General features: G+C 42.8%; 1 protein-coding gene across 17 annotated transcripts in view; it reads right to left on the bottom strand.

Annotated features, from left to right (window-relative positions):
• picalma (phosphatidylinositol binding clathrin assembly protein a) overlaps positions 1–13,453 on the bottom strand; it is a 140,601-nt gene that overhangs the window by 71,729 nt on the left and 55,419 nt on the right. For all 17 annotated transcript variants that reach the window (XM_085998822.1, XM_085998820.1, XM_085998826.1 and 14 more), the window contains one exon: positions 7,362–7,473. In XM_085998822.1, coding sequence (XP_085854948.1) covers positions 7,362–7,473 — 112 coding nt within the window. The remainder of the gene's footprint in view (positions 1–7,361; positions 7,474–13,453) is intronic.

The following is a 13,453-nucleotide window of genomic DNA, read 5'->3' as shown; positions in this document are numbered from 1 at the left end:
ACGGAAGGGGTACTCACGCGTCTGGCCGGAGGAAATGCCGGTTTTCAGAATGCACAGCGCATGCGCTGAAAACCGGCATTTCCTCTCCTCTAACCCAAGAGGTGAAGAGGCTAGCGCGTGCGCTGTAGGGGGCAGCACGTGCGTCTTGGATTTCCTGTTTTGGGGGATTTGCGCATGTGTCTTTACGCTTGTAAAAAGCACACGTAAGTATTTATTTTTACAGGTAAGTGGTGTTTTAGTGCAATTTAGAAAAAGAATTTCCCCACAGGTTTATTATTTTATAGAATCTACAATAAAAGGTAAGTTTAGTTTTAGACCCTTTTTATTAAAAATTTATTTTTTTCAAACAAATTGTTTAAATTATTTTTTTAAACTTATTTATACTTAATTTAATGATTGGGATGTTTTTTAAAATTTTATTTAAAGTTTAAGTAGTGTTTTGGGGTGCAGTACCTCACGAGTTTGACAGTTCTTACTCTCAAACTTATGAATGAAGTTTCCCCTCCCCTGATTGGCTGAACAGTGCTCACCTGATCCCAGCCGGCACATCGCACTAACTACGCCGCTGGGTCAGGTTAGCACAGCGCGCCGACATCAGAACCGGGCCACTGACAGGAAATCCACTGCGGGCCAGGTTTCAGATGTCGGCGCGCCGGTTAAGTGCACATCGGGGGCTTGCACGCGCGGCAAGCCCCCGACACCAAGTTCTGGGCCAGTATGTTGCTTAAGGCGCCCACCATTATGGAAACAAAATCCTAAAATTCCCTTTGCCTCTCTTTTTAACTTCCAAAAGTACCCTTAAAAAGAATCTGGCATAAAATTCAGATGTGGGAGGGAATTAGGCCCACAGTTTCACAGTTTGTACCAACATAAGCAAAAGGCTGGAAATTCAGCACATGAAACTCAATGCTGATGTGGTCTTTTTGAGAGGAAAAGAATGTGCTGAATCATAGAAATGCACAGCTACAACAAAGTGCTTTCAAAAAGCAAACACAAATGCTGTGGACATTATAAAGCAAAGCCAATAAAATTGCTGGCTATTTCTTTTTCTTGCCAAATGTTTTCCGTTCCACTCCTGAAGGCATCGAGTTTTGCTGGAAAACAACTTCTCAGGCATAGCAGCCCCAGTACTTCGCCTAAATGGCTGTTTTTCACATGCAAGCCACGATTGAATCTGCCTCCACCACCCTCTCAGGCAGTGCATTCCAGATCCTAACCACTCGCTGCGTAAAAAAGTTTTTCCTCATGTCACCTTTGGTCCTTCTGCCAATCACCTTAAATCTGTATCCTCGGATTCTCGACCCTTCCGCCAGTGGGAACAGTTTCTCTCCATCTACTCTATCTAGGCCCCTCATGATTTTGAATACCTCCAACAAATCTACTCTCAACCGTCTCTGCTCCAAGGAGAACAACCTCAGCTTCTCTAGTCTAGCCACATAATATTCCTGCTAGGATTAATGAAAATAAATTACATCAAAATTTTCAGGATGTGAAGAATTAGCTATTTTTCTGTGATAAGTGTAGAAGTTAGTACATTTTTTGAAGTTTCAGTGGTAGTTCAGTGGAGGGAAGCCACTGCAAACTCAACATGTACAAAATTTGTAGACAACAATAAACTGTTTCGGTGAAACCATTCCTTTTTTAACTCTGGTTATTTCATATTACATCAGTTGCTATCTGACTTGATAGCATATTAAAAATGAGCAGCAATCAAGCAAAGAAACAGGTCACTTACATCACAGAACTCTTCCTAGACAGAAATTTCAAACTAAGAAAATATAACAAAATTTTTCCACTCAGTGATGTGGTGCCAGTCATCTGATGGCTCACTGACTCTATCTGATGAGTAGCTGAGACAGGCACTCCAGGAAGGTAGTTCCCAGTTTCAATCACCATCCATTCTGCCTTGTCCTGCCCAGTTAGCTGATCTCAGCCCAGGAAATGCAACAGGTACTATAATTAGCATCAGTGCTCCTGATTTGAGGAAAGAATCAGGCAGGCTTCCAGGTCAAAAATGTTATTAAGCAACCCCTCCTGAAAATGCATGGGTGAGCACAATGAATGATAACAGGATCAATCTCAGCTATGATACCCCTATAGAATTTTATACCACAGAGAGGTCATTGGGCCCATCCCAACTGTATCTGCCCACAAAAGAACCAGGCACCTAGTCTCATTTCCTGACCGTTTAATGTTTCTCTTTCTGTGCTATAAAATTCCAGAGTGATTATTTGCAAAGCATTTTTGACTCTGCACATGCGCCCGTTTCCTGTTGCGCATGCGCAGTACCAAAAGGTGCAGCGGCTGCAACTTGTACTGCCAGGCTTTCCTCAGCTCCATGCAAAGGGGGTGGGTGGGCAATGGATAAGGAGGAAGTCAGGAACTCCCCCCACCTCGTTAGACGTGGATCATGTTCTTCCAACTCCACGCCCACCGTCTTTACACCTGCACGACATTCTCCCTCTCCTCCCACTAGACCTGGTTGATTTCACAGAAAGTCCGTTAACAATCCGTGACCCACACACAATGCCCCATCTATGGGGAGGGGGGGGCGGGAGGAGAAGAGAAGGAAGAGAATGTCCTAACCCGCGAGAGTGAGCCCGGTCTCTTCTCTGATAGCAGTACTGTGAGCGGTGTCTGGAGCCTGCCAGTCAGAATGAATGGCTCAAATTACACACTGCAAAGTATTTGATTACTCAGGCAGGCAGGATCTAATTACACATTCCAGACAATCTGCTGAGTGTGTCTTGTCCTCTAAGGGGATCAATCAGAAATCCAGTCTTGTCATCCAAGGGGACCAATCAGATCTTTGGTGTTGCAAATACATACGACCATAAAATTCTCTGGGGGTGTATCATAGCTGAGCTTGACCCGGTCCTCCATTCATTGTTTTCATACAAGCACTTTTTCTCTTCCAGATGTTTATCCACTTTATTCTTCTAAACACAGTTAAAGTTCAGTAACTTGTCGACATTCATGGTCAAGGCTCTCATTAAAAACTGCCACTTGGATGCCGTACCAGAGGGTGAACACTGCCTGTAGAAATGTAATGCAGCAAGAGACAACCTCTTCAGGGTTAGAGAGAAAGTTGGAGTAGAGGATAAAGGCAAGTAATGTGGTGTGGTACCAAGGCATCAAGTCTGTTTACAGGTTTTTATTAAATTTCAAAAATAAACATTTTAATGCTATTATGTTACCAAGTTCAATTTAATTCAGATTATAAAATTGCTGTGCATAAATTATGCTTAAGCTTTTTCATGTGGCTATCTAATATAATTAAGCCTATATTGCCAAGTCTTTACTAGCTGCTTCTCTAAGGCATTGATCATTGAGTCAGAAGTTACTATATTTTATAATAATTGGTGTGTTATGCAATGTAACATAAATTAATGTTTTAGATGGGCCACTGATTAAGTCAAATTGTATTATTACAGGGCATTCTGGGATTTTTACCAGCAACTCTTATGAAACTTGTAAATCAGTTTTATTATTACAAAGCATGTACAGCACAGAAACAGGTAATTCAGCCCAACCAGTCCATGCCAGCATTTATGCTCCACTCGCACCTCCTCTCATCCTTCCTCGTCTAATTATCAGTATAACCCTCTATTCCTTCTCCCTCGTTTGCTTATCTAGCCTCCCCTGAAATGCATCTATATGATTCACTTCAACCACTCCCTGTGGTAGCAAGTTCCACATTCTCCACCAGTCTCTGGGTATAAAAGTTTCTTGTGAATTTCCCATTTGATTTCTTGGTGACTATCTTGTATTGATGGCCTCTAGTTTTGATGTTCCCCACAAGTGGAAACACTCTCTCCCTGTCTTTACTCTATCAAAGCTTTTCATAATTTTAAAGACCTCGATTAGGTCATCCCTCAGCCTTTTCAAGAGAAAAGAGACCCAGCCTGTTCATGCTTTCTTGATAGGGATAACCTCGCAGTTCTGATATAATCCTTGTAAATCTTTTTTTGCACCCTCTCCAATGCCTCTATATCCTTTTTATAATATGGCAACCAGAATTGTAACAGTACTTGAGTGTGGTCTAACCAAGGTTCTATACAGGTTTAGCATAGCTTTTCAATTCTATCCCTCTAGAAATAAACTCTAGTGCTTGGTTTAGTTTTTTTTCTAATGGCCTTATTAGCCCGTGTCACTACTTTGTGATTTGTGTATCTATACTCACAGATCCCTTTGCTCCACTACCCTATTTAGATTCTTATTTCCCACGTAATGTGTGAACATTGACAGACAGGATGTACTAGAAAGGCTGGGTATGTTTAGAGTGGACAAGTCACCTGGTGCAGATGGCTTGCATTTCATGTTGCTAAGGGAATTGGGGGAGGAGATAGCAGAAGGGCTTGCCATAATTTTCCATTATTCCCTAGGGAGGTGCCCGAGGATTGGAAAGTAGCAAATGTGACCCAATTGTTCAAGAAAGTGTGTAAGGACAATCCTAGTAACTACAGGGTAAAGTTTTAGAAACAATAATCAAGGAAAAAATTAATGGGCACTTGGAGAGGTTTAAGCTAGTTACGGAGAGCCAAGACGGTTTGTAAAAGGAAGATCGTGTTTGACCAACCTAATTGAATTTTTTGATGCAGTAACAGAGAATTGAGGAAGGGAATGCAATGGATGTTGTCTACATGGATTTTCGGAAGGCGTTTGACAAAGTACCACATAGAAGGCTGGTTAACAAAATTGAGGTTCATGGAATAGGTGGGTCAGTGGCAGCTTGGATAAGGAATTGGCTTAAGGACAGAAAACAGCGAGTTGTGGTAAATGGCTGTTTTTCCAGACTAGAGGATGGTAGACAGTGGTGTTCCCCAAGGGTCAGTGCTGGGGCCACTGCTTTTTTTGATATATAAATGACCTGAATATTGGAATACAGAGTAGAATTTCTAAATTTGTCAGAAACACCAAACTTGGGGATGTGGCAAACAGTGATATCAATTGACTGCAACAGGACATAGAAAGGCTAGCAGAATGGGCAGACATGTGGCAGATGGAATTTAATACAGAGAAGTGTGAAGTGATGCATTTTGGCAGAAGGAACAGGGAGAGGCAATATACACTTAATGGCACAGTTTTAAAGAGTGTGCAGGGACAGAGACCTGGAAGTTAATGTGCATAGGTCCCTGAAGGTGGCAGGACATATTGAGAGAGAGTGGTTAGCAAAGCATATGGGATCTTGGGCTTCATAAATAGAGGTATTGAGTACCAAAGTAGAGAAGTTATGCTGAACCTTTAACCACTGGTTAGGCCACAACTGGAGTATTGCGTCCAGTTCTGGTCACCACACTTTAGGAAGGATGTGAAGGCCCTTGAAAGGGCGCAGAGGAGATTTACCAGAATGGTTCTGGGGATGGGGGATCTTAGCTACAAGGACAGGTTGGAGAAGCTGGATTTGTTTTCATTATAGCAAAGGAGGTTGAGGGGCGATTTGATAGAGGTGTACAAGATTGACGGGTTTGGATAGGCTAGACAGGGAAAGGCTGTTCACTAGTTGATGGTACAAGGGCTAGGGGACAGAGATTTAAGGTTTTGGGCAAGAGATTCAGGGGGGACGTGAGGAAAAACATTTTTACACAGAGTGGTGATGACCTGGAATTCGCTGCCGATGGAATAGAAGAGAAGACACTCAATGTTTTCAAGGGGAGACTTGAGGGAAATAAACTTGCAGGGCTACAGGGATAGAGCGGGGGAATGGGACTGACTGGATTGCTCTACAGAGAGCTGGCACGGACTCGATGGGCCGAATGACCTCCTTCTGTGCTGTTATGACTCGGTGTGATCTCCTTACTTTTCTTATCAAAATGTAATACCTCACACTTATCTGTTGAAATTAATTTGCCAATTCTATATCTATTCTGCAAGTTTATTATTTGTCTTATAATCTGTTGCAATCCTCCTCAGTGTTAACTATGCTCCCCAATTTGGTGTCATCCACAAATTTAGAAATTGTGTTTTTGATTCCAAAGTCGAAATCATTAATAAAAATTATGAACAGTGGTCCCAGCACGGATCCTTGAGACCCCACTTTCCACCTTTTGCCACTCTGAATAGCTACCCTTTACCCCACTCTCTACTCTGTCTTGCAGCCAGCTAGCTATCCATATTCTGTGTTCCGTTACCTGCATATGCCACTACTCATCCATTTTTTTTTCCAAGCCAGGATATATATAGAAAGATAGGTGACAAAATGTACCAGATTGGAGATAGGTACATGGCATTTTGCAGCACTAGTGAGGGGAGAATCAGAGTTTAGCAGTCACATGAGCCATCCTGGAGTTTCATAGAACTGGTAGCCCTGGGGAGCAGAGTCCCAGTATATGGCAGCATGGACAGAGATGGACTTATGGGGGGAAAAAAAGCCCAATTCCTGTGACACTGCTAAGGACACACAAGAGGAACACAGACAACAGCCTCAGAGACAGACTCAAGCAGGTTGAGCCTCAGACAAAAATATTTTTTGCAAATGTTTTACATTTTCATTTTGTTACATTATTTCTTTTTAACCCAAGTGCAGTCTCTGGCAAATGAGAAAAAAAATTCAGGAATAGCTTTTATTCGAAGTTTAGCTAGCTGCTGTTCTTACATTCAACTTGTCTGGTGCCTACCTGTTCAATTATGATTTGGCACACATTTTACAAATATGAAATTTGAACCAATCAGCTGCAAGTGTGACACTAACTTTGAATCTCAAATGCGACACCTGAAGTGTGACGGACAGGAAGTGCGCACATGTGCCATTATAAAATATATACACACAGAAAAATGTGGAAACTATAATCTCTGTAAAGCAACCTGATGTGAAAACTACTGTACACAACATTAAAATGGTGAATTTCATAAGACGGTAAAAAGCCAGGCAGACAAGGGAAAGTGAAAACACAACAAATAATTTCTCACTAGCCCAAGGGAAGTACTGTAATAACAGTTAGCAAATAAGGAAACCATATTCAATAGGTTAAAAATTCAAAATAGTAAGTTCTACATTGTACATGGCACAATTTCATTAATATGTGCCAGTCAGGTGGAAAGTAGTATCAACTAGGCAGTTTAAACACAGGTTTCTGGCCCTTTCCCTGAACATATTCAAGTTTTGCCTTTACAGAAACTCTCCAAAAAAATAGTTGTATATAAAAATGCACAGGTTGGCCAAATGACATTCCAGCAAGAATGTGGGAATTTAAAAATCAAGAAAGAACAAGTCATCCAAATACAAATCTTTGCAGATTACATACTTCTACAAAATCTAGCGTAAAAGACATGTCAGCAAGTATAAAATTATCTTCAATTCAAAGCTGGTATCCTTAAACAGGCTAGTTTTGCACTTCTCAAACCAAACAAAAATAACTTACCTAACAGGTTAATGATCCCTTCATTGTAAGCTGCAAAAAGTCTAATGGCATCTTTGAATAGAAGCATGAAAGCTGCATTGATCACCCCATTTGTGAGCTCATTGGCACTGACCTGTAACGAAGAGAACGGCTATTAGGTTCACTACATTGGAACCCTTCTCCACTTAAGACATTTCTCTAGCAGTTTCTGCAATTCTAAAATGAATGTGGACACCATCTGTAAGATACAAAATTTAAAATATATTTTTTTTTGGGTAGGAATCCATTTTAGACAAAGGCAATGGTCTGAGGCTTAAGCTTTAAAAAATAATTTTCTTTTAGGAACAGTATAAAAAAATTACAAAAATTTTTACTGCACTTCATATACAAAATGCATCACAAAAAATTATATTTTATGTTTGAAAATTAAGAATCCTGTCAGTAGCATATAGAATCGCAGGCCACGATTTCCCCAACCTCGGTGGGTCCGGTTTGGCCAGGGTCGATGGCGGGTTGCAACCCCACTGCTGGCTCCAGCCCACTGTCCAAAAAGTGATTTTACATTGATTGGGTTGCCCGCCCAGCGCATTTGCCGGCCAATTGAGGGAAGCGGGACTGATGATGTCACTTGATGATGCATCATCAGCCAGTTTCCTTAAAGGGACCATGCACAAATTTACTTTGACAGTTGCGCTGTCAGTGTTCTACAGCATTGAGGTGCTGCAAACACCGACAAGCACTGCACAGCTGCACCCAGGTTCTCCCATGACTCCCTCCATATGGAGGGAGTCACAGCATGCAGGGAGGTCCTCTTCCCTTCCCATGGGCGGAAGACACCTTCCCAGGAGATCGACGCAGCCTGGTTGCACATTGCACAGGAGGACAAGCAGGGATGTCATTAGGAGGATCAGGCTGCAGTGGCGCAAACCTTTCAATGATCTCAGTAGATCATGAAACGTTACTGCAAAGCCACACTCAACCTCATCCTGCTGTGCCACTCATCACATCCCCATCACTCTGCCTTCACTACCCTACTCCTGCACATCCTTACTCTCACCAACTTACCTTGCACCTCCACCCATCCCTCTCTCTCTGCATTATCACTTCCCCATCTCACTAGCCACTCCTCACACTCACCCTCATCCTAGTCCAATCATACCAACTAACAACCCTTGTGTGTTTTAGTCAATGTTCATGTGAAGTTTCTGTTAATGTGCTGTCAAACATTGAAATCTTTATTTTCAACACTGCGTTCTTGAACAGATGTGTGCGCACCTTTGGAAGTGGCTTAGTGAGTTGCAGTGAATGGTGAGACATAACAGTGCCCACCGCAATGGCGAGGAGTGTGAAAGGAATGGCGTGGGCATTGTAGGGATGCTTTATGGTGTTGGTGTGGGGTGGTGCCAACCTGGCACATCATGTGGCAGCCAGGGTGTACGTCACGTGAAGTAAATCTGGCTATGGTGAGGCCATCCCTGGCCTCCCGGCCAGCAATGTGCTCAGGTACTGATGCCATGTCCTGTGCAGCATCAGTTGATTGTGGAAAATGTTGGTGTTGTTGTTGGTGCTGCTGCTGGTGTTGGGGCTGATCGTGGTGGGATTAGGAGGACCAAGATGAGATAGTTTCAAGGGCACCAATGCTGATGTAGCGATGACAGAAGCAATCGGTCAATGGTAAGAGAGGTTGTTCCAATGAAGTGACACTAGATAGAGTTTACTCCAAACACATGCCACCTGCAAAAAGCACAATCTGTCCTCCAAATACAGTAAGCAACAGCTTCTGGCCTTGGAAAGTGAACAGCTATGAGATGGGAGGTTTATAGCACATTTGCAGCTGTCAAGTAAAGAGCTGACTTCATGGTGACACAACTCCCAACCTGCTTACCTGACATGATCTCTGAGCAGCGTGGAACCCGTGGGTGACCTCGTAAAGTTTAAAGGCGAGCTCAAAATTGTTTTTAAGTGGCTGTTAACAAGTTCTTAATCACTTAAATTGCCTCCCCTGCTGCTTGGTGTCGGGTCTGTTCAGCGATGACAGACTTCACATCTGGTTCCCTAACTGGTCGGAAAATTTTTTTCCCCGCCCGACCTGCCATCAAACGCGCCTGCTGACCCCACCACCCCCCACCACGAGAAATTCCCCACATAGAATCATAGAATGGTTACAGCAGAGGAGGCCATTCGGCCCGTCGAGCCCGTGCCAGCTCTCTGCAAGAGCACTTCAGCTAGTCCCACTCCCCCACCCTTTCCTCGTAGCCCTGCATTTTTTTTCCTTCAGGTACTTATCCAATTCCTTTTTGAAAGCCATGATTGAATCTACCTCCACCACCCTTTCAGGTAGTGCAGTCTAGATCATAACCACTCGCTGCGTAAATAAGTTTTTCCTCATGTCGCCTTTGGTTCTTCTGACAATTACCTTAAATCTGTGTCCTCTGGTTCTCGATCCTTCTGCCAATGGGAACAGTTTCTCTCTATCTACTCTGTCTAGACCCCTCATGATTTTGAACACCTCTATAAAATCTCCTCAAGCTTCTCTGCTCTAAGGAGAACAACCCCAGCTTCTCCAGTTTATACATGTAACTGAAGTCACTCATCCCTGGAACCACTCAAATCTTTTCTGCACCCTCTCCAAGGCCTTCACATCCTTCCTAAAGTGCGGTGCCCAGAATTGGACACAATGCTCTAGTTGAGGCCAAACCAGTGTTTTATAAAAGGTTCATCATAACTTCCTTGCTTTTGTACTCTATGCCTCTATTTACGAAGCCCAGGATCTGCATACTTTTTTAAACCGCTTTCTCAACCTGCCCTGCCACCTTCAACAATTTGTACACATATACCCCCAGGTCTCTCTGTTCATGCACCCCCTTTAGAATTGTACCCTTTAGTTTATATTGCCTCTCCTCATTCTTCCTACCAAAATGTATCACTTCGCACTTTTCTGCGGTAAATTTCATCTGCCATGTGTCCGCCCATTCCACCAGCCTGTCTGTCTTCTTGAAGTCTATCTCGATCCTCCTCACTGTTCACTATACCTCCAAGTTTTGTGTCATCTGCAAATTTTGAAATTGTACCCTGTACACCCAGGACCAAGTCATTAATATATTATCAAGAAAAGCAAGAAAAGTGGTCCTAGTACTGACCCCTGGGGAACACCACTGTATACCTTCCTCCTGTCTGAAAAACAACTGTTCACCACTACTCCGTTTCCTGTAACTTAGTCAATTTCATATCCATGCTGCCACTGTTGCTTTTATTCCATGGGCTTCAACTTTGCTGGCAAGCCTATTATGTGGCACTTTATCAAACGACTTTTTGAAGTCCATGTACACCACATCAACCACGTTGCCCTCATCAACCCTCTCGGTTACCTCATAAAAATACTCGATCAAGTTAGTTAAACACGATTTGCCTTTGACAAATCTGTGCTGGCTTTCCTTAATTAATCCACACTTGTCCAAGTGACTGTTAATTTTGTCTGATTACTGTTTCTAAAAACTTCCCCACTACCGAGGTCAAATTGACTGGCCTGTAGTTGCTGGGTTTATCCTTACACCCTTTATTGAACAAGGGTGTAACATGTGCAATTATCCAGTCCTCTGGCACCCGCCCCCACCCCATCATATCCAAGGAGGATTGGAAGATTATGGCCAGTCCCTCCACAATTTCCACCCTTAGCTCCTTCAGCATCCTAGGATGCATCCCATCCGGTCCTGGTGACTTATCTACTTTTAAGTACAGCGAGCCTTTCTAGTAACTCCTCTATCAACTTTTATCCCATCCAGTATCCCAACTACCTCCTCTTTCACTATGACTTTGGCAGCATCTTCTTCCTTAGTAAAGACAGATGCAAAGTACTCATTTAGTACCTCCGCCATGCCCTCTGCCTCCATTTGGTCCCTAATCAGCCCCATCCCTCCTCTTACTACCCGTTTATTATTTATATGCCTATAGAAGACTTTTGGATTCCCTTTTATGTTAGCTGACAGTCTAGTCTCATACTCTCTCTTTGCCCCTCTTATTTCCTTTTTCACTTCCCCTCTGAACTTTCTATATTTAGCCTGGTTCTCACTTGTATTCTGAACCTGACATCTGTCAATGCTCCCTTTTTCTGCTTCATCTTACTCTCTATCTCTTTCGTCATCCAGGAAGCTCTGGCTTTAGATGCCCTACCTTTCCCCCTCATGGGAATGTACCTCGACTGTACCCGAACAGTGTCAAGAGCTAGATTTCAAAACTGCAACCACCAATATTCCTTATTTTATTCTTGCAGCAATCATAAAAATAGTTTGACGTCACTGAACAGCTAAAATATGTCGTTTAGTAAATTCAGTACATGGGGCTCATGTTTCATTGAAAATTCAATATAAATACCTGCAGTACCCGTTACTCCTTTGGGGGTGTGGGGGGGGGGTTGTGATTAAAACACTCAATGTTAAATGTATCACACTGTGACACAGTTAAGAGCGCATAAACAATATTATGTAATTTGAACACTGGTTTCCACAGATTCCTCAACATGCTTTCTGAAAAATTTCTGCGTCTACCTTTTTCCACCCTCCTCAGTAAGTGAAATTTCTAACATCCAAATTAAGGACTTCATTTTATGATAAAACTTATTCACTGATTGGTCTTCTCAAGCCTTTAATATTAATTTTATAATAAACTTATATATTAGACCACAAGAGCACACGAGAAGAAAGATGAATACAAACAAATGCAGAAAGACCACAAGGCATAAACGGTAGCATAGTGGTTATGTTACTGGACCAGTAATCCAGAGGCCTGGACTAATGATCCGGAGACGTAAATTCAAATCTTACCACGGCAGCTGGGGAATTTAAATTCAGTTAATTAAATAAATGTGGAATAAAAAGCTAGTATCAGTAATAGTGACCATGAAACTACCGGATTGTTGTAAAAACCCATCTGGTTCACTAATGTCATTTAGGGAAGGAAATCTGATGTTCTTACCTGGTCTGGCCGATTTGTGACTCCAGACCCACAGCAATGTGGTTGACTCTTAACTGCCCTCTGAAATGGCCTAGCAAACCACTCCGTTGTAACTAATACAGAAAACAATAATACAAAAACCGGACGGACCACCCGGCATCATAGAATTATAGAAATTTACAGCAGGGAAGGAGGCCATTTTGGCCCATCGTGTCCGCGCCGGCTTACAAAGAGCAATCCAGCCTAATCCCACTACCCAGCTCTTGGTTATGGCACTTCAAGTGCACATCCACGCACTTTTTAAATGTGGTGAGGGTTTCTGCCTCTACCACCCTTTCAGGCAGTGAGTTCTAGACCCCCACCACCTGGGTGAATAAATTTCCCCTTAAATCCCCTCTAAACCTCCTACCAATTACTTTAAATCTGTGCCCCCTGGTTGTTGACTTCTCTGATAAGGGAAATAGGTCCTTCCTCTCCACTCTTCCTAGGCCCCTCATAATTATATACACCTCAATAAGGTCTCCCCTCAGCCTCCTCTGTTCCAAAAAAAACAAACCCAGCCTATCCGATCTTTCCTCGCAGCTAAAATTCTCCAGTCCACGCAACATCCTCGTAAATCTTCTCTGCACCCTCTCTAGTGCAATCACATCTTTCCTGTAATGTGGTGACTAGAACTGCACGTAGTACTCGAGTTGTGGCCTAACTAGTGTTTTATATAGTTCAAGCAGAACCTCCCTGCTCTTGCCTTTATTAGCCGAGGCATAGAATACAAGTATTCCGTATGCCTTCTTAGCCACCTTATCTACTTGTCCTGCTACCTTCAGGGATCTGTCAACCTGCACTCCAAGGTCCCTTTGTTCCTCTACACTGCTCAGTGTCCGACCATTTATTGTGTATTCCCTTGCCTTGTTAGCCCTCCCCAAATGCATTACCTCACACTTCTCCAGATTGAATTCCATTTGCCACTGTTCTGCCCACCTGACCAGTTCATTGATATCTTCCTGCGGCCTACAGCTTTCTTCTTCATTATCAACCACACCGCCGATTTTAGTATCATCTGCAAACTTCTTAATCATACCCCCTACATTGAAGTTTAAATCATTGATATATACCACAAAAAACAAGGGACCTAGTACCAAGCCCTGCAGAACCCCACTGGAACC

The sequence above is a fragment of the Somniosus microcephalus genome, chromosome 10 (genome assembly GCF_052327205.1).
Source record: "Somniosus microcephalus isolate GS21.2 chromosome 10, FLI_Smic_1.0, whole genome shotgun sequence".
NCBI classification, from domain to species: Eukaryota; Metazoa; Chordata; class Chondrichthyes; order Squaliformes; family Somniosidae; genus Somniosus; species Somniosus microcephalus.
This window is presented reverse-complemented; position numbering and strand designations above follow the sequence as displayed.